At 39.7% G+C, this 21,434-nt stretch overlaps 1 protein-coding gene across 1 annotated transcript in view; it reads left to right on the top strand.

Moving 5' to 3' along the window:
- Nucleotides 1-529: 529 nt before the first annotated feature.
- Nucleotides 530-21,434, top strand: part of PPP2R5A (protein phosphatase 2 regulatory subunit B', alpha) — a 48,539-nt gene continuing 27,634 nt past the window's right edge. Inside the window, exons 1-2 of the mRNA XM_014950632.1 lie at nt 530-1,561; nt 19,783-19,979. Of these exons, the coding sequence (XP_014806118.1) occupies nt 1,411-1,561; nt 19,783-19,979 (348 nt within the window). The 5' untranslated portion in view covers nt 530-1,410. The remainder of the gene's footprint in view (nt 1,562-19,782; nt 19,980-21,434) is intronic.

The raw sequence follows: 21,434 nt of genomic DNA, 5'->3' as shown, positions 1-21,434 counted from the left end.
CCCCCCCCCCCCAGCCCAAACCCCGGTGAGCCACGGCGCCCGCGGCGGGAAGAGGGTCCGGGATTCCGGCGTCCCCTCCCCGCCGGCCTCCCTGCCGGCTCGTGTCTCCACAGCAGCGACAGCGAGCGGGCTCGGGCTCCGCGAGGAGAAAAGGCCTTCGCCGCCCGCGACGGCCGTTGCGCCTCGGTAACGGAAGCTTCACGCGCGCCCAACGATCTGCGCTCCGCCGCTCCCCTCTCCCGGCCTCGCGACCGCCGTCCTGAGCGCCCATTGGCCGCCGCCAGCTCCACCCGCTGTCCCCACCCCTTCCCCTTCCCTCGCCTTTTACGTCCGCCAGGCAAGCCCCACCCACCTTCCCCTCCTCTCCTCTCGGTTGGAGGAGCCCGCTGTCAATCAAGCCGTCCTCGCGCAGCGCCTCCCGGGTCCCCAGTCCTCCCCTAAACCCTATGCGGATGAGGGGGTGGGTGTTCCACCATCCTCTCTTTTCATTGGCTGCCCGCCGCCGTCAATCACGCGGCGCCGCCGCTCCTCTCGTCCCTTCGGGCTCTCTCTACCATCTCTCCCCCCCCCCCCCTCAACTCCCCTCAGCTTCGCCAAGTTGCGCGGCCGATTGCTCCCCCGCCGGCTCCGGGGCTTCAGCGGGCGGGGACACTTCGCAGCGGCGGCCGGCGGTGAGCGGGAGGAGGGGGCAGGATGACGGCGGAGGCGCGGAGAGCAGCCGGCGGCGGTTGAAGGCGGAGAAGGGGCGTGTGGGGAAGCCAGCGACTCGGGGAGCGGGGAGTGGAAGAGCCGCCTCCCCAAGCGAGCTCGGCCCAAGGGGGGCGAGTCCGGCCGATGATCGCGGGCTCGGCGCGGGCTGGCGCAGGCGAGCCCGGCTGAGGGGGAACGCGGAGCGAGTCCGGCGGGAGCGGGGCGGCCCGCGCCTGCCCTGAGGAGAGCGGGAGCCCGGGGTCTGTGTGTGTGTCCCGCCCCCGCCGCCCCCGCCGTGGGAAAGTTTGCCGCCCGCCCGCCCCGCCGGGCAAAGTTGTCTTTGGGTTTGTTTGTTTTTCCTCTTTTCCTCCTTCCGCTCCCCCGCCGGCCGCCACCTTCCCTTCCCCCCCCCGTCCCCCCTCGCTTCCCCGGCAGCTGGCTCCCATCGGAGAGGAAACTGCGAGGGAAGCAGGAACTGAGGAGCGAGGCGGCAGCCCGGACCCAGGAGCCTCCCCAGCGCCTGGCAGCACCGCCGCTCGGACGCCAGCCTTCTCCTCCCCTCTTCCCGGATAAGGAGGACTTGGTTTTGTTTGTTTGGGGTTTTTTTATTTTATTTTTTTTTTTTAAAAAAAGACCGTTTTTTGCCCGCCGGCTTCTCCCTCCGCTTTGATATATGCTTCTGGAGAGCGACGTCCCCCCGCGCCGCCTCACCGCCCAGCCATGTCGGCGGCCATCTCTGCCGCGGAGAAAGTGGATGGCTTCACACGGAAATCGGTGCGCAAGGCTCAGAGGCAGAAGCGCTCGCAGGGCTCCTCGCAGTTCCGCAGCCAGGGCAGCCAGGTGGAGCTCTCGCCGCTGCCCCAGCTCAAAGGTACCCGTCTGTCCTCCTTCTCCTGTACCCCCCCAAGTCCTGTGTCCGTCCCGTCGTGTCCTGTGTCGTTTCCCCCCCCCCGCCAGGCTACAGGTGCCCGCTGCCCTCGCCGCTCGGGGCTGCCGCTGGTGACAGCGCTTTGCCCGCCCTGTCGCCGCCTGTCCTGGCTCGTCCCCTGCCCCCGCACCCTCTGCCCTTTAGCCGCCTCCTCCTCCTCCCATCCCGGTGCTTTCCAGGTAGGGACCCTGCGGGAGGAATTCCCTGTAGGAACGGGCTCGGTTCCTCCCCTCGCCTGAGCTTGTGTCGTACGGGTGGGTTCCCGCTCACTGCCCCCGGGGACTGACTGCTCTTAACTCGCTGCACCTGGGTGATCCGGGGGGAGCAGGTGCGCTTTTTAAGGGTTTATAGCGGAAAATGTCGGCGCTCCGTCGAGCCTAGGGGCGGAGGGGTGGCTTCTCCCGACGGGGGGATTTTGCAAAGAGGAACTCCGTGCCTGTGGCATAATATCCTGAGTTACCGGAGGGAGTTTGTGTCTGGCTTTAGTGGTTCCTTCCCGTCACTTTGGGGCAGTGTTTGAATGACGCTTTGCCTGTCTGTTTTTTAATGATCAGGAGTTGCCTCTGAGACTTTTCCCCGCACACTGCTGCGTGTGAACGCTCACAAGTGATTGGGAGTTGGCATTAAAACAGATAGTGAAGTTTTTATCCTTTGTACTGGAGCTAAAATCTGAAAAGACTTAGTTCGTTTGATTACAGAAGTGAAACGAAAGTTAATATCAGCCTTCCACACCTTTGAGAAAATAACCAATTTTTGTGTATTTCTTCTTTTAAAAATTTCAAAAATAGTTGTTAGGCAGAGAATATGAAGTTGTTATTAAAGTATTTGGCAGGGACCTGGAAAATAAGGGAGGAAATAAGGTTAATTACCTTGACACGACCCAGGATATTAACTTTACTTTCACTAGTGTTAAAGTCTTAAGGTTCTTGAAGCTGCACCGTATAATGGTGGAAAAAATCTCTGATGATTTGCAGCAACTACCCAAAATTTGAATGACATACATCAAACTTAAAAATGTTCCTAGATAGTAAGTACTTTTTTTTTTCTTTGATTTTCAATAGCTTTTACAGCCATGTCTGTAGAATTTCAAAGCAATATTTTTTTTCCTACTCTTAGGTGGCAGATGTCCATGAACCGTAAAACTGGCAGAAATGCTATTAAATGCAAATAAGCTTGGGCAGGAGAGTAACAAGGGGGGGTAGGGTTTTGGGTTTTTTTAGCATGTTTGTTGCAGTGGTTTTGGGTGTTATTTTTAACAATGTCGGGGTGTTCTTGTTGCTTGTTTTGGCCTTTCTTTTCTCTGTTGTGTCCTGTCTTGGTATGCTAGTTTGGTTTGAGCGATTTATTTAGTCAATATTTAGTCAATATTTAGTTTCTGCTGTTCAGACTGTATATTTTCCTCACAGATCATTTTTGCAAAACCACACTTGAGACCTTGTAAAAGCATTTGGTAAATATCGCACATAGGTGGCAGACTTCAGAAAGTTTGGGTCCTGAACCAGCAAACAGTTAAACATACATACTTCATGCAGGGAGTAATTCCAGCTTAAATCGGCAAAATGTCCAAGTTTACATTCTTTGTTGAGCTGGGGCTTTAATATTAAATTTTTAACTCTCTGTGATTAAATTTTATAGTTTTGTGAGTGCGGTTTTACATCTCTTTACTTATAACACAGAAATTTTGCATGGCATCAGCAGCTCAGATGTCCAGAAATTTGAGGCCATAAACTATCAGAGGAATTTCTTCAGTTATGCAGAGTTTTATAGTAGCTTGAATTCCCTTAAATTCTTAAAGGAAAATCACATCTGTCTGTATGCTTATGATTTAAATGTAAAGACTTGCCCTCTAAACTAGCTTCAGAACATAAAATTGTCCAAAATATGCTTTTCTGCATTGTAGTGTCCCAACTAGCCAGTTAGTAGAAAGGCAGGCAGCACTCTTCTGTGTGTTTGCTCCCTTGGGTTTGTGATGTTAGATTTGTCCTGGACATAGGGTGATTTCTCTCCATCTGCTTGAGGCTTCCTTTCTCCCCTCCTCTTTTGAACCTCCCCAGCCCCCTAAACCAAAAAAATCTTCTAGAAAGATAGTAGTTGCTCTTTCTATAAATGTATCATTTTGTAAAACTTCTTGTTCTAATCACATACACCTTGGGAAGATGGAGCTTTGCTGTATTCTTTAAAGCCAATATGGAATTCAGTAATAGTTGTGATGCTGCCAGTGTAGTGTCATCTACAGAGTGGTAGCCACCATTCCCAGGGAGGGGCTGAAAAGGGAAAGTACAGTCATTATACTGATGCCTAAGGGTGCTCAGCATACACTTACAAAATTAGGTTAAGGCTTTTTACTTTTCCAGATATTTCAAATAAATGGTTAAATCTGATGTGTTTGAAGCCTGTGTTGGGAGAAAAGTAATGTTTTGTAGATGAAAAAACAGTTTGGTATTGTACTGTAAAATATTTCATCTTTTATGTAGTTACTCTCTTGTTTCATCGCTTTTAATAAAAAATATTCTAAATTAAGTGTAAACAGCATTCTAAAACTCCCCTATAGGTTTGTCAGACTGGCCTAAAATAATTGCATCTATTTTACTGGAAGGAGAGATGTTCCAGAAGAAGAATAAAAATTACTCATCCACTTGTAAAAGTACCTTCTTGGTTAGATAGTGTTACGGTTTTTTTCCCTTTTATCTAGGGACTGTTGTTTGTTTGCCACTGAAATGGCCAGATGAGATTGTGTAACACACTTTCATAGTTTGAAAGCCTGTAGACAGATAATCTTACAAGTACGTATTTCTGGAGTTAATTGTACTGCTGCTTTGTATTACCAAAATTCCTTAATTTGGCTGCATATTATGTCACCACTAGAAGAAATGTTTGTAAACAGTAGGTAACAGTCCCAAATAAGGTGCTCTTCACTTCTGAGGTTTTGTTGGGGGACTGGAATTGAGAGGAGGGGCAGCAAGATTGTGTGTTGTCATTAACATTCAACTTATTTCTGCATGTGATGTTAGCTATTGTTTTTAGACAAAAGCTCAGCAAAACCTGACTGATGTCAGGATAAACAAAATGAATTAGTAACACATTCTTCAGTTAAGTTAGCAGGTTTCCTATGTGTTTGTTATTCGGGGGAGTGTCCATTTTACTGTATTATTTAAAAACTGAATAAGAAATACTGAACACCAAGTGACCCTATTGAAAAAGAAAAAAGAGCACTTGTTAAACCCATTAGAAGTTGAAGTTGCCTTTTTTTTTTTTTTTCCCCTTCTCCTTTTCATTTTGTTACTTTGTAGTTTACATAATACAAATACGTGGAAAAATCTGCAGCCAGAATAATGTGCTGGTTAACAGCAGGATTTTTTCACTTCATGGACAATTCTGAGAGCGAATTTAAAGAAATCTGGCAAAGGAAGTGTTATTTTTAACATCTTAAGAAGTGGTAATTTTGTCTCAATAGCAAGTAATTTTAAAAGACTGCAACAGCACATGCAGTTACCTTCATTTTTGGAAAAAAAAAGGTACAACTTGACCTTGGAACCTGATCTGGCACATTACAGTAAAAGTATGCATACTTGTTTCTGTCACTTTTGGTTGAAGAAGCATGTAAGAATACAGGTGGTAAATGGTGAATAGAAAACACAACTCTTTCCTTTTGTTTAGCACAGTTAATGTGATCTGTCAGGTTGTAAAGCAAGTATACCTTTTTTTTTTCCTGTATACCAAACATGTCAAGTGCAGCTGGAATGAATAAACATTTCCTGATGCCTTTCTGTGATCTTCTTAGTGGCGAATATTCATTTGGGAAAATGGATGTCACTGCAGGCTTATTTCATATCTCATGCTTGGAGAACAAGTCTATGAAAAAAAGTTCTTAGTATTCACTTCCACATTAAACTGTCTCCCCACAGAGAAGATGCTGGCCCTTACAGCAGAGGAACTGGAAAGTGTTCCAAAAATCTTTCAACCATAGGCTAGCGATGGTTATAGCAATCTCTGTGGGGCTAAGAGTTACAGCAGTGAAGTATATGGGAATAAGACATTTTTAAGAAGATATAGTTAAGAAGTGTGTAGTTCCAACATTCAAATATGGGGTCTAAAAAAGGTGTTAATAATTGTGTTTTCTTTACTTAAATAAACCCTTGAGAGAGAGCTTAGATTTCACTGAGAACCAGGTGCAGTGCTCAAGCTAAGCTTTTGTGGAATTATTACAGGAAGGCCTAATAAGCTTGCTTAGGGATAAAATTTTAACTAATTTAATTTTAGATTTTTTATTAAATCTATCAGGGTCAGCTCAAGCCTTAAACTTCAAGTGCTTTGAGTCATATAGTGTGTGTTTCTGACTGACAGAAATAAGTGGAGTTAAAAACAGTAAGAGGAATTTTCTTCTCGTATTTAGTTGCCTTTGCTTCTCAAAGGAAAAAGTCTTTAAAAAATAATAAATGTTCATAAGCGAAATGACAGTTTTCTGTCTCAGATTAGCACTTTTTTTTTTTACCCTGCATGATTCGTTGTTATTTCCTCTTCTGTAGTCCACCATCCTATATGTTTTGTATTCAACAACCCTTGCAACTACAGTCTTCTTGGTGAGTTTTTCCTTGGGAGACATAATCTTTATTTCAGATGAAGAATGGGGATGTTCTGTGTGGAATTTAGGTTTAACTCTTATGTATGATCTCAGCAGGGTTGCACAGTAAAGTAGTCAATTCTTCTGTATAGTGAAGTTAAAATCTTGAGAAGTAGAGAACCTATAATAGCTAAATAAGCTTTAAGATTCTTTTTTTAAATATTCTAATGTAGTTCCATGAAAAATGGGCTGTTTAATTTTTTTTTTCTATATTAAGGAACTGTTCCTAGTTTATGGAACTAGGAACATTTAGTCTTTAATTCTTAACAAATTGACCTTTTTATATCCCTAGACTTGAATTTTTGGTCTTAGAATATGCTTCCATCAAGAGCCACTCCTAAATATAGAGCCTATTGACAGTCTTCACATGAACTTTTCTATTTAAATCTTTCACATCTTCTGTGTGCCAGCTTAGTGTCAGATTTCTTTTTCCATATTCGTTGCTTTCTAGTTTAGTCTGATATTAATTTTGCAGGTGCTGAATTTAATGTTAGTTGCTCTAGGAAATACAAATGTAGTTACTTACTGGTTAAGGCTATCTGATCAAAAGATTTTTTCAGTCTACAGATTTATTTTTTTTTAATATCTATCTTAAAATCATTCAGTGCTTTTGAAAAGATGTCTTACTATCAGTTCTAGGCAGATTAAAATTCTTTTTAAGCGTAGAAGGGATACGTGTTGTGTTCTTATGAAAAAAGACATTTCCCTTGGGAAGGGTATAAAATTTGACTTCTATGCCATTGTAGTCCGGACTTCTGTTGTAATCTAGCAGGCTAAAATTGTATTTATAGTCTCATAACAGTGTGTGGATTTTGAAGGTTGGAACCACAGCCTAACTAGGTGCTTAGGTAGTAAATAACGTCAGTTGTATAAGATTCCCTTGGCAAAACGCTCTAGTAGAAACTGGACTGACAGTGACAGCTTCTTTTTAATGCCTGAATCATTGATTTTTATCAGAGTTACTAAACTAGTTTCTGTTAAGTTTTGCTGAGTTCATGTTGTCTACAGGATGCCTATTTCATAGGAGCTTTTTGACTTAAAGGGAGAGCTCATGGTAGTTAAAGTTGCCTCCAATTTTCCTTTGCAAGACCTTATTCTCAGCTGCTTACAGCATTGCTGAACTGTTTGGACTGAAGTTTTCCATGCCAAGTATGGACAGTTTTATTTGGAACTGTTCCTCAGGCTAATTTTCTTAGTTTCAGCAAAAACAGTTCAAACTATGTCTAAGACTGGAGTAAAAATAAGTTGTGTATTGTCAATATTTAAAAAAAAAATGTTAACTGTCTTGAGGTTCAATGTTTGTGTACTTTGGAGCTTAGCACATAAAAATTGATCTAATTTTGTCCAAGTTCTAAAGACATGCTCAGGAACTGCTGTAGCTCAGTAGCAAGACTAATGATTCAAGTATCTACTATGCTGTTGTGTATAGATCTGCAAGGCTACTCTGAGCCATTATGCTCTGTGAGACTACTATGCATGGCTTTTCTTTGGTTTTCTTGTCTGCAGTAGTGCTAGGCGTGACAACTAAGGGGACAGGATGGAAGTAGTGGGCCGATTGGAGAAGCTTCAGTGAGAGGAGAGTGCAGAAGCTTCTCCTCTCCAATAGCTAGTTTAAGCTGAGTTTTTAGAGTCTCAATGCTCCTGTTGGCTGTGAAACTTTCTGGAAATGTTCCTTATCATACTCTTTTCTGGTTTCTTCATGGTTTTCATTGCAGCCACGGTTTTTGAATGGCCCATGATCTTCCTGAAACTTCACGGGCCTAGAGTTTTTGTTCTGTACATCAGGAACTGATTACAGATGAGTTGGTTCATCAAATGAGAGTCTTGAGTATTTAAAAATGAGGAGAGCATAACTGCAGTGGCTGTGATGAGATCATGAAATTCACTTTCAATCGTTGTGTTACTAAACACTGCTTCTGGCTACTATATGTTGGGGGGAGGGAGGGGTGGGAGCAAAGCTGAGAAAGGCTGGTGAAATGTAGATGCAGGATAGGAAGAGACTTCATTCTGATCAGAATTGTAGATTACTTGTAGCCTGCTAAAGTAGTAGCATGTGTTGCTGCCATGAATATGGCAAAGGGAAAAGGCTATAGATTTAAAAAAAAAAAAGATTGTGCTGCTGTCTTGCCTAACTACCACTGGGAAGAGATTTCTGTCTCATTCTCATCCTAAGTTTCCTTTCTTTGCCATTGTTTATCACTGTCTTACCAAGCAAAGTTTTAGTGAAATTAGTAGTTTTTGTCAGTTTCATTGATATGATACGATTCAGAAGATAAATATGAGTTTTTCTGTGGAGCTGGAAGGTCAATGTTTGAGTAACAGTAAAAATTATATTTGTATGTGTGTATTCAAGAATAGTGCTGCAAAAGGAAGGTGTTCCAATTCTAGTAAGTGATTTTTAAACCCTTGACAATTAAAGGCATTAAAGCTAGTTCCTACCATAGCAGGAACACTTTCAGTGTGCTACCCAAGTTTAGTTTTTCAAATTGCCAATTAGAAGTTTATATCTGAGACCATCACACGCTTGGCGAGTTGACAAGCTCTGGATAAGAGTGGTGAAAGCAGCACAGGAGACTTTCTCAGAAGCACTGGAAGAGCAGCTGAACTGAGTGGGTTTAGAGGAGGACAGTACAGCATGGGCCAGGAGGGCTGATCTGAAGAAGAGCAGGGATAAAAAGAGCAATTTGTCTGAACATAAAGGGGGAACCAGCTTTATTTCTGTTGTTACTGTATTTGAGAATTAGCAGGGGGCATCACTGCACAAACAAGCAAAGGTTTAGAAGTGATTTAACAAGTTGGTTTGTTTCTGTAGATGGTTGGTCCTTTAGAAAATAAAAGCACAGCTTTTATTTCTCTTAATTTCTTCTCAAGTAAAGTTCTATGGGAAAATGTGGGGGAATAAAATGGGTTTTAAAAAAGTTCCAATTTAGTGTAATTGGGTAAAGCTTTTGAAAAGTGTATGATGTTTTTAATTAAAAATTCTATGCTTACTGAAAATACGTCACACATGTAAGACAGAAGTCCTGTTAAGCAGCATAAATTTTGGTTCCTCATGTATGTAACAGCAACAAATGATGAGACTTGAACTTAGCTTTTGAATTATATATGTGAAATAAATTTGTGCATTTCAGCATTGTTGGATTCTGTAGGAAAAAAACCATTATTTTGAGATGAAAAATTAAGATGCAAGTGTCCGAACCCCCTAGAGAGGCATAGGCTGGGTCCCACAGTACAGTCAGGAAGGACAAGGTATTAACCCAAGGTTAATATTTCTATGTATTTTCTCTTAAAAGTAGGAAGCAGGAACAAAATAAACTCAGAACATCAAAATGGTGTACATTGAGTTTAATAATAGCCAAGAGATTTTTGTCAAATGGAAATATACTTAAGTGTAGGATTCCTCATTACTGAACACTTGGTTTTTATGGCTACTGATAGAAAGAATGTAACTGTTTGAGTATGATTAAAATTATTTTTTAAAAAAGTAGCTCAACCTTTTATTTATGAGGCTAAATGCTTAATTTAAGTGAAGCGGGTAAAGAGATCCCTCAAATGCTTGAATATTCATCTGCTCAGAATGATCTACTCCCATTGAGGTCAGGGAGAGTAGGGTCATTGAGTGCAGCAGAACCAGGATTTTGCCTCTCTTTCCAGTCTAATTTAATCTTAGCTCTTCCTACCGAAACCCTTATCATTGTGAGGTATCTCATTGTCTTATTTGTCTGAAATTTGAACATTAAAAAACACTGGTTTATCCAATTTGTAAAGTGTATATTTATCCAAGGAATTAATCCAATACCTGTGGCTTCAACCCAGATTTACACAGGCATTGAAGGGAAGAGAAGGTTCTTCCTTAGCTTTTGAAAAGCAAGATTGCATGTTTCCACTGGCACAGATTTCCTATTAAATTACTCCCCTATACATCCTTTTCACACATTTAAAATAGCTATGTGTTAAATTAACAGCAAAATGAGTTTCTGTACTTTGTGAAGTAATGTTTAGCAGCTACCCCTTGGTTTCAAATAAAAGGTATTTTTATATTGCACTCAGTGCTAATTTTGCCCTGTGAAAATGGCATGGTGTTTCTTCAGTTTCTGGGAAAATACAAACAAACTTGATTTGTAATGTTGACATGCGTTTTCTGGTGTGATGCCAAACTGGAGCAAGTCGGCATCTTATTCAAATGAATTTTATTCTTAGGTAAGATAAGGAAATGATTGGGGAAGAGTACAAGTTAATGGGTTTAAAAAAAGAATATCCCACACCAGATCCATTTATGGCATCTTTCATTATCAATGCTCTCTAATTATAACATAGCATAATTTCAGGCAGATAGGAGTTTTGCAGTTGACTTAATAAAAAGGGAGCTTATTCAAATGATAAATACAGTTTCTGTCCTTTCAAGCTTAAAAGGTGCAAATCAAATTGGTTTGGTCTTCTCGTCAAGCAAAGTGTTCATGTTCCTATGAATAGAGAGTGTTTGTAATACAGTACTGTATAATGGGTATTGAGCTTAAGTGTTTACTGAGCCCGTGGCACACAACTTTGTCACCTGCTTTTCAGCTGTCTTTATATCCTGGTAACGTACGTACAGAGCACTCCAGCTGCTGGGGGGTAAAGAGGGAGCAGAGCTGCTCACATTATTCTTCTTTTAATTTCTAGCAGGGTAGATGTGGAACAGTTCCTCCAGTCTACCTTGTCACAACCTGAGGGGTTGATTTACATCTTCAAAATTACACGTGAAAATCCAAAATTGTATTGAACACTTACATTGCAATACATAGTATTTCTTTAAGAGCAAATCCTGGAGTTTGAGGAAGAGTATAATTAACAGTTCCTGTGTCAGGAACAAGCACCATCCTACTGATTGTCCTTTCTGATCTTTTTGATTCGACAGTCTCAGAAACGTGGTCTGCAGTGTCTGTGCCTTTCTGTAGAGTCTCTTGGGTCTTCCTGGTGGTTAGTTTTCCTGGCACATGGGTGAGTTACCAGGAGTAACAAGTTGTTGTGCGCCAGCCTCTCCGTGGGCGCTTTCCGCTGGTGGCTAACATGGTGTAACCCGAGTTAGACTTTAAAGAGAGGAGCTGTGTACAAACTCAGGGCTTTACCTTGACCTTGATTTGCCCTCCTGTTAGGAGGACTTCTTGAAAGCATGTATGTTTTACCATAACAAAAACCTTTGTTGCCTTTCAATGTAACAAAGGCTATTCAGGAGTTGTTATTCTCTGTTTGGGGAAAACAGTTTTAATTCTCAGGCCTTTGTGTCAACTTCTGCAGTTCTAAGTTAAAGGTTGCCATCTATTCCACATTCTAAGCTCCAAGAAACAATTTCCCATTCTAGAAGTCAGTTATTCCCCTCTTTCCCAGTTTAATGACCTGGTTGTGCATGTTAATTCTGTGATAGGATTTAGCACTGTATTCCTTAAAGAGGCAGGGTTCCTATTTTAAATTATTTGAAGATCTGGAGCTATTGCACTTTCATCAAGCAGGTCAAACCATTATTTGAGCTGATGTATTGCACATAGGAGAGAATGCTAAACTCTCAGAGCTTCTTGTTATATTAAAGATAGGCCCATGCTGGCATATGATCAGTCATTAAAACTGCTTGATGGTTTTTAAATGAAGATAGCAAATACAGTAGCAGCCAATGCCAAAACCATAAATGAATGCACTGGGGAACATAATAGTTGGCTTGCTGGTGGGAGAAAGCTTGTTTCAAATACAAGAGGAATAGCTTAATTGTTTTTTGAAAGCATACACTTCAGCTGTATAAGTGAAACTTCTTTGCCTTTTGTTCAGAGTGATACTATGCTTATTATAAAACTTGCATGCTGTTAACCATAGGCAAATTGCTGAAGTTCTCAGTAGGTTCAAAAGCAGCATTGATTCAACTGTGTCAGGTCATTGGACAATATATTTTTTTCCCCCTTGTTTTTTATGTGTTGATTTGGTTGTTTGGTTTTTTGTTTTTGTGGGGTGTTTTTTTGTGGTGGTTGTTGCATGTAGCTGAATTTCAGTTAGATTCTGAACTGATGGTGTGCTCTTCAGGAAGCCTTTGTTAGTTCAAATTGTACATTTTGTTAAATTTTTTTCAGGGTGTTTTATGTTCCTGTTGCGGTGGTTGGCATGTTTGGTGGGTTGGTCGGTTGTTTAAGGAATCAGTGGTGCTTTTTGAGAAAGTGTGGTAGAAATGAAGTAAATTGTGGCAGACCAGGTTACTAGGGTCTTCCTATTTAACTCTTTGAAGATCAAGAGAATAATTTATATTAATTTTTGAATCTGGTTGCATGTTGTCTTATGTAATTAGACGCAAGGAAATAGGGCTATTAGGATGAAAGCACTTCAGTGGGGTACTTTCTTACTAAAGCATCTTGGATGATTCAAATATTCATTAAAATAAAGGGATTTAATGTGGTATTAGCTGGAGACTCTTAACTGTACAAGATTATAAGAAAGCTCGGAAGATGGTAGGAACAATCTAGCTAAGATACTTGCAGTTTACCATCACTGCAAGGAGTCATGTCACAGAATTTGTGACAGATGTTGTTAGATCAGCATAGGCTTTTCAGATTTTCTGGACTGATTTGTTAAGGTCAACTGCTGGCCATGTGGAGTGGCAGATGAGACTATCTGAACAAACAGTATGTGCTGTTGGATGGACGATAGCTTTCCAGGAGTATTTTCAGTAAATGACTTTGAAATTATCTATAGGCTAGTCTTTGTAACTAACTTCATAAGCCACAGTGCTGTGCATAAATAAGTCATTGTTGATTGTTACCCTCATCCAGTTTTACTTCTTTCTGCTGTGGTTGGTTTTTTTTCTTTCTTTCTTTTTCTTTCCTTTCTTCCCTGGCATGTATCACAGAACTGCTTTTAAATCCAGAATATTCTAATGAGCAAAACTTGTGATTTCCTAGCTATTAAAAAAAAAATCTGGAGATTTACTTGGATAGTGGTGTGATTTTTAGCACGTTGGTTGGTTTTGGCAGTTTTAATTTGACTTTGCACAACTGGTTGGTGAAATGCGCTATAGGGACAGTTTAGCAAGTAAGGTGTCACAGTATATTTTGAAGTATTGTTCATATAAATCTCGTAGTGCAAGTCCTGCCTGATGACTGTCTGCAGAATAGTTTACCTGTAAATGGAAGCACAGCAGAAGCTCAGCTTGTTTTCTTGATTGCTGTTTTGCAGTCCGTTTGATTTCTGAAATGAAGAGGTTAAGTGGTTAGTATGAGCACATGGGTCCTAGACAGGATTGACCAATGTGCCCTCTCTGCCAAGTCTTTGTTTCAGTTATCTCCTATATGCAGTATGAATTTTATTGTAGCATCATTTATGAGAATACTGTTCTACTTTGTTGTCTTCCAAAGCTTCTTCTCTAATGAACAAACCTACTACTGTTTTGGGAGCTGGCTGACTTTTAAGATACATAATGTTGTTTGATCTGACTCCCTTATCTGACCTGGAATGTCAGAGCTGAGTTTACTGAAAACACCAAGAGGAACTTATTCAGCCCCTCAGAGAGTTCCAGCAACAGCTGTAGACTTTGGGGTGACAGGTAATTTGAAAATGTGTTCTGTTGAACTCTGAATGGAAGGGATGGGGCAAAAAACTTACAACGCTATTTTACTAAGAAATGGTGCTTACTCCTTAAGGTGGCAGGTTTTTTTCTGTGTGGAAAACCTGAAAATATTGATGACAAGATTCCTTGGCTACCTAAGGTGCTGCATGAGTGCTCATCTCAGTACCCCACCAGTTTCAGTTTGGCTGTTGAGCTACCAAAAGCTGGAATTGTGGGAACTTCTCTTACAGCTGTATGGAGTTATTGGAGAATGTTACAGACTACCAGTATAGCCAAGTATACTGTGAGATTTTTCTAAAGGGGCTATGTTTTTCTTAAAAAAGGAGCATAAGGCGATTTAAAAGCCCCAAACAAACAAACCACTAACAAAAAAACCCAACAACAACAACAAAAAAAATCCCTAAACAAAAACTCAAAAAATGTTACTCAAAAAAGCAGGTAACTGAATGTGTAGGTAGGATTTGTCAGTTATCTCATACCTCTGTAGCTGGTGATATGTTTCAAACGAGACAGTGAACTAACTTAACAGCTCAGTACAGCTGAAAGAGGAGTTTCTGCTCCCATCACTAATCTTGTGCCGGAGTTGATACACATCAGGCCCCTCCAGAAGCTGTTTAACCTCACTAATATGGCCATGTTATTGAGTTAAAGCAGCTTGCAGAAAAGTCTGATGAGTTCCAGAGCCAGTGTTGAGGGATGGATGTGACTGGGAGCAGAGGAGGAGAAAGGAGAAATAAATGGCAAGGGGATAACGGCGAGAGAGACCTCTCCTTTTCGTTGTCAGCTATCTATTTTGCTGCCTGCCACGCTGCAGGTGTAGACTTCTGAGAACCCAGAAACATTTTCTGTCTGTCCCCTGTTGTAAAATCAATTGCATCAAAACTCCATTTTTTAACAATGCTTTACCATGCCTATAACATAAACATTGACACCCAAATGCTACAAGAGATTTGCAACAATAAGGCACATAAGAACTCCCCAGGACAAAAATAAATCTTAAATTTAGGTTAAATGAGACTTCCTGTGCTTGATTTAGGTAGGGTAGGGCAGACTTTACCAGACCAACCCCTTTGTAGACTTAACGGTATCTCTGAAAAGAACAGGTTGTACAGCGGTGTTTCTTCACATCAGTAAATTAACTATGAATAAAAAACCCAAACAAAACCAAACACTTGATGTCTCATAGTACACCTGCTCCTCTCTTCGTGTCAGCATTAAGGCTTCCTTCTGCTCGAGCAGATCCCTCCACCGTTGACATGGCACATGGCACAGTGGATGGAACCAGACCACAGAGACTAAATGCTGAACTTCACACTGTGGAATATGACATAACCATGGCACAATCCTTGTCGTGTATCTAGCCTTGTCTGTATTTCAGTGTGTCAGGGAGCTATGTAGAAGTGTAGGATTGACCACCAGGTCTGATTTACGCTGAAGGATGCAGTATTTTAGCCCATAATATCATTGTCCTCTAAGTGTTTGAAAGGGCTGTGTGTGAACTGCTTTAAGAGGCTGCCAGAGTAAAACTTCATGGTTGTTTCTCTGGTTTCTGCATATTCTTGGGGTAGCTTTTTTCAGCAAAAAGCAGAAATATTTAGAGATATTTTTAAAAACAGAATTGAAAATTTATTGCAAATATTTGAGAGGGTTTATTCTGTATTAGCAGGGAAAGTAAGTTTGTTGAACTTCCAATTTGTACAGTTGAGGGAGAGGAGTTTTTGTGGACTTCGGTTCCAGTTCCTGCTGCTGAAGCAAGGCTTATGTTAGGTTCTCTGGCTTTGTACAGAAGGTCCTGGGTAAACAATTCTGTTGAGAAAGGAGAATTATCTATCATTTCCTTGCAGGAGAAGTGTCTGTAAACGTATGAGGTAAATATATGGTGGGAAGATGGCATTTTAGTCCCGAGTAGTGATATGGTGGTGTTTGTCTCTCTAGTTATAGACTAGCAAGGTAGGGAAAGAGTTCAAAATCACAGAGCTATCTGTATTTTGTTTGGGACCTCCCTGAAAAAAAAAATCTTTTAACTCAGTATTCCATGCTTAGACTTGGATTGATGACCTCATAAATTTGAAAGCGTATGCTTTAGAGAAAAATCTGTACAATCATGCAGTTTTAATGTTTAATAACTACTGTTTGAGAAGAACTTCCAAGTCAACTTATTTGTAATGTTTTATCCTCTGATATTGTTGCTACTGTCTGTAGTGATTAGGTTTTTTGTAAATAGTAGAATGGTCTGTTGAGAATTTCAGTATTACAAATTGCAAAGGTCAAATGAACTGTTTTCATCAGTTACAAACTTTTTACCATCTATTGTGGAAATAACCAGAGGCAATGAATATCCTTAGGAAAAGTCATGCTGGGTCATAACTTACAATAATTTTTATGGTATTTGATGGAAATTTTTGTGTTTAGGATTTCCTGCCACCATACCTGATTAAGAATTGGCTTTCTGTGGCTGCCTAAAATCTCATTACTACCTTCCCAGGGATCTCAGATCAGCTGACAACCAGCCTTTCAAAGAAGGTTAGCAGTGGATTTAAAGAATTTCCTAAATCATGTTTCTGTTGAGCAGCCTCTAGAAAATAAAGTTGAGGCAATTGCATTTTGATGACCTCAGTCAGATGGTGTGTAGGCCATTTTTCTGAGGTGAGGTTTAATGTATGTATCTTGACACTCTTTCATATAGGATTAAATGCCTTTGCTCCTGTTTGTTTTGTTTCCCCCCTGCTTTAGGCTCCCTCATGTTTTGTGTCCTTCCATCCTGTATTTTTCTAAAGTTTCTTTTCCAACCATGTGCAGCATTTCAGGGACAGGCTGGTAATAGAATTAAGCTTCTTCCCTCTCCCTACACTCCCCTCATCCCCCCCAGTACAGCATGTCAACAGGGTTCTTTTATTGAAGCATCCTCTGTCTGCTTTGGACCTGCATTGTCTTCTGTGATTCTTATGGTACTTGGTGTATTTGAAGAAAAGCAATTATTTTGAACATCAGATGTATGGTGCAAATCTTGGTAGATGTTAAATTGAAATCTAATTAATTTAAGAATCTTGCCACAGGTTGTTAAACTACTAAAGCTAAAAGCTTTGGTATTGGTGCAACTATGGTGGCACAATTTATTTTAGTCATAGAACTGGAACAAACTATTGCAATAATATTTTATTGTGGTGTAGAGTTGTCTGGCTTCCATTGTGCTTGGGATAGTTAAAGACAAGGCCTTAAAAAGTTTAGAAAGCTATCCGACAAACGGGTTTTCCCAAATCACTTGGTTGGTTCCCATGGTACCTCTCATGACATTCCTGGGATAAATGTGCTGTATGTCAAGCTGGGATTGAGTGCTTGAAGACAGGTAGTGCTGATACAACAGAACTGGCTTTCTTGTTGCCTTATTTATTACCATGGTTGCACATAATTTTCATCTCTTGCTGATGTCTTTATTTTATAATTCCCCTTATAAGTATGGAAAAGGGATGTATGCATAAAAGAAAATACTTCCTTTGGTTTTGCTTTAAATAAGAGTAACAAAACAGATTAATGGGTAGGTTTTTCATTCGAGAAAACACATCTAATTGAGATCAGATTGCTAATGAAATGGACTGGTGGTGCATAGAGGAGAGATACTATCTTTGTTACTCTAATGTCTAACTAAAAGTGGCTAATGCAGGGATTTCTTTGATATTCTAGGGAAGGTAGTAAGTGATTTGATTATTTAGTCTGAATTTCTGTTACTTGCTTTTAACAGTGTGTTTTAACCACTATGAGGAGTATTCTGATGTTATCTACTGTTTTTTAAACTTTTAGGTAAATTTTGGTTAATGCTTCATTTTGTTGAACATGAAACAAGTACGCTGTATTATAGAATCATAAAATTGTCTAGGTTGGAAGGGACCTTGAAGATATCTGCACCTCACTGCTGGGCTTTTGTAACTTGGAGTATAGTTAAGTTTTTAGAGAGAAAAAATAAAAGTAGGTTTGACTCCTGTTTGAGTCTGACTATCAGCTTGGGGCTAGTGTCAAAAAAAACAACAACCACACAACCAAAAAGCTGTTCCCCCTGTGTCAGTTCCTTAAATTAGGCTTTTTGGATTTTATCCTCAGCATGTCAGTGTTATTGCCTTGTTGCTATGGTACGGTACTTACTCATGCAATCCGCTGCAGAATATTAGAAGATCCGAGCTGAAATGTTATGTAACTTACAAATGTTTTTACAGCTGATGTTCATTATTTTGCAGGGTGTAACAATTCATGTCTTTGTAGTTCTCTGAGCGAAATAAGCATCTTGCAAGATTCTTATTCAAAAAGAAAAATGTTTAAAATTGCAGAATTAACATTCAAAAGTATCAATTCCTCTTTATGAGGGAGTAGTAATTGCTAGCTTTTTCAAAAGCGCACTGAAGTTGTTATGCTCAGTTAATAGGATCATAACTGTCAGATGGGGAAAGGGAATACAATATGATATTCTGGTGTTTGAACTTTCAGGGCAGAGCGAGCGGTTGGGATTACAGTGGAGGCGTTTCAGTCCATTTTAGCAATTACTTTTTGCTTATGGAAACGAAAGAATTCTATCAGATAATTACTGAATATTAAAACCGCTGTTGACTGTTGTTGTTCCAGCCACTAAATGGAAGGTGTTTTGGTAGGAAACTTGAGGAACTGGCAGTATCAAAAGACTATTTGAGTTGTTAAATTTGAAAACTTAAAATGAAGTTTGTTTAATTAGAACAATCCTAAAACAATAAGGAGAAGCATGTGATCTTTTTGTGATTTGTTCAAATTTTAAAGTGAGACTTAAAATTTTCAATACTCATATTACAAGGGAGTTGTCTTTTTCTTGTCTTGATAATTTCCTTTGATGAAACAGCAGTGGTAATATCAATTCTGCAGTGAAGGAATGAAGCTAAGGTATTGATTAGTAGTCTGGCTATAGACAAGCCTTAAATTCTTCAGGGGGAGAGGAGTCCATATTTGCAGTTAAAATAGGAAATAAAAAATTTTCACCAGTACAAGTGAAATCCCAACTGACTGATAGGTAAGGTGAAGCTGTGTTGGTGGAATGGCTTAGAAGCCAAACAAACATTTAAAAACAAGAACAAAAGGGGTATTAAACCAATTTCTCAGTTAAAACCATGGCTGCTTTTGTTGTGATGGTGCAACTTTTGAACAGTCACAATATTTTAAGGCTGTATTAAATTTTTGAGGTGTACTGTATATAATAATCCATCTTTTTTAAAGCTAAAGTGAAATACTAATGGAGGAATTTTGCTTACCAGCTTATAGTGCACTCGAAAATGCCAAGTCGTAGCCAAACACCTTGTCTTAATAGGCCAAAAAAGCTGGAAAACCTTACATGACTAAGATTTGTAATAAATTACTTAGACCAAAGCATGTAAATTCGGCATTAATCCTTTTGAAATATTGGAGCTGATTCTTAAGAGAAACATTCATCACATGATGTTGAAAGTATGTGAAGTATTTTGCATTGGGGTAAAAAGACAAGGTTCCTTCAAAGCAGATTTTACAGCTTTTAAGCAGGTTACATAATAAAGGATTAGGGAACAGAATGAGACAAATCGGATGAATGAGAGGTTAGTATGGTGCACTGCTTCTCTATATGACTTTTGGTGAGGGAGAGTAAGGACTTATTAATGTCTATATATTTCAAATAAAGTTAATTCAGGAATTCTTTTTTCCCTGGATACATTTACTGCCAAATGTTTATCCACTATTTCTTGTGTGAAGCACAAGTTTAGAGTGGTGGGTCTTTCATTCTAACATGCTTAAACAGGTATTTTGACAATATTGCTTATTAATTAGCTGACTACAGAGCATACTTTTTCCCATAATAAAAAAAAAGATGATAGCTATGCAAATTTTAGTCAAAAAATAGACTTAGAAATCCTGAGTTTGCTTCTACAGACTTAAGTGTTGTGGTGTTTGTTGTTTGTTTTTTTTTTTCTTTTACAGATGCCACCTTACATGAACAGCAAGATCTTTTTTGTCAGAAGTTGCAGCAGTGTTGTGTACTCTTTGACTTCATGGACTCTGTTTCAGACCTGAAAAGCAAAGAAATCAAGAGAGCAACACTGAATGAACTGGTTGAATATGTTTCAACAAATCGTGGAGTGATTGTTGAATCAGCTTATGCTGACATAGTGAAAATGGTAAGTAGAATGCTCTTGTTACATTTTGAATTTTAATAAAATATCTTAAATTAATCCGTTTACGACTGTGGTGGCATCTAACTCAGAATTGCCGTTGGTTATCCTGCTTATAAAATAAAATTTGTTAATGGTAACTTGGCTTACAAGATTGTTTAGAAAGGCTTGTGAAAACAAACAACTTGTAAGTTTTAATTATTAGCTGCAATATGATGCGTTCAGGTTAATTAAAATGAAAGAACTGGCATATTGCAGATGCTTGCAGTCTGGGTAAGCTTTGAAGTTGTTCTTATTCAGAAAATGGAAATATTTTGGTGCTGCCTGTCTTTGTTTATTTAAGAATGGCAGTAGAGTGACAGGCTAAAGTTTTCTGGTAAAGATTCTTGTGGGTGCTAGTGTCAACAGAGAGGTTTATCAGTGTAAGAAAGCAACCATACTTTGTAAATACTTTTTCTGACTGTTACTGTTCTGGCTTTGGAGAGCTGTGCTAGAGTAGTCTAAGTGGTTTGCTTGAGTTGTCAACCACAGGATGACTTGTACCGTGCAATTTCTACAAAAGACTTGTTGAATAAGCAGCAAAATATTTGTGGTCGTTATCTGATGACTTTCCCAGGTTTTTATATGCATTTTCAAATGCTGTGTAAGTGTTATACTCCATGTACAGGGAATGCCACAGAAAGACATTTGACAATAATTTTAAATATTTTAAAATTGTTTTTTCTAGAAATTTGAAATGTAAAATGAACATGTTTAGTTCCTGTGCATTTAGGCTAATGGTTCTCTAACCTTTGGTTAAGTTTAAATAGGCACAATGCTGACCTTAGCTGTTGGAAACATAAGGAGACCAGTTCAAACGTATGTCCTGCAACTTCTGTAGTCTTCTATACAGTGCATGTTATTATTAATTTAGGGCTTGTTTTGATTGTTCTGTTGTTTGGTGGGTTTAGTTTTTGGTTTGGGGTTTTTTCTTTTTTTTTTTTTTTTTTTATGAGCAGCTGATATGGAACATCAGATGTTTAATATAAAGAAGTGTAGAAGTTTTGGCATTATACTGGAGGGCTAGGATTATTGAAACCCTCTTAATAATTTTGGCTGTTTCGCCAGATGCTTATTAAGTTTTACAAAAGATCTAGGACACTGTTTTTTGCAGATTTTTAATATGGTTTTGTTTTTTAAAGAACCTGTGTTTCTGCCCTAAATGTTTTTTACATGAGAAAATAAAGGACAGAGTATGTCCAGCTCTTCTTTGGCTGTTTTTTTTTTTTTTTTTTTGTTTCTGGGGGCAGCAAGCCTGAATCCTTTCATTAACAGAGTATGTCCAGCTCTTCTTTGTTTTTTTTTTTTTTTTTTTCGCTGCTGGTGGCAGCAAGCCTGAATCCTTGCAGTATTTTCTTACTTTGTGTGCCCTCTGTAGCCTCTTGTTAGAAGAAATAAAAGAGTATACTAACTAGCCTATCA

This window comes from Calidris pugnax, unplaced genomic scaffold, assembly GCF_001431845.1.
Source record: "Calidris pugnax isolate Ruff unplaced genomic scaffold, ASM143184v1 scaffold24, whole genome shotgun sequence".
In the NCBI taxonomy this organism is placed as follows: Eukaryota; Metazoa; Chordata; class Aves; order Charadriiformes; family Scolopacidae; genus Calidris; species Calidris pugnax.
This window is presented reverse-complemented; position numbering and strand designations above follow the sequence as displayed.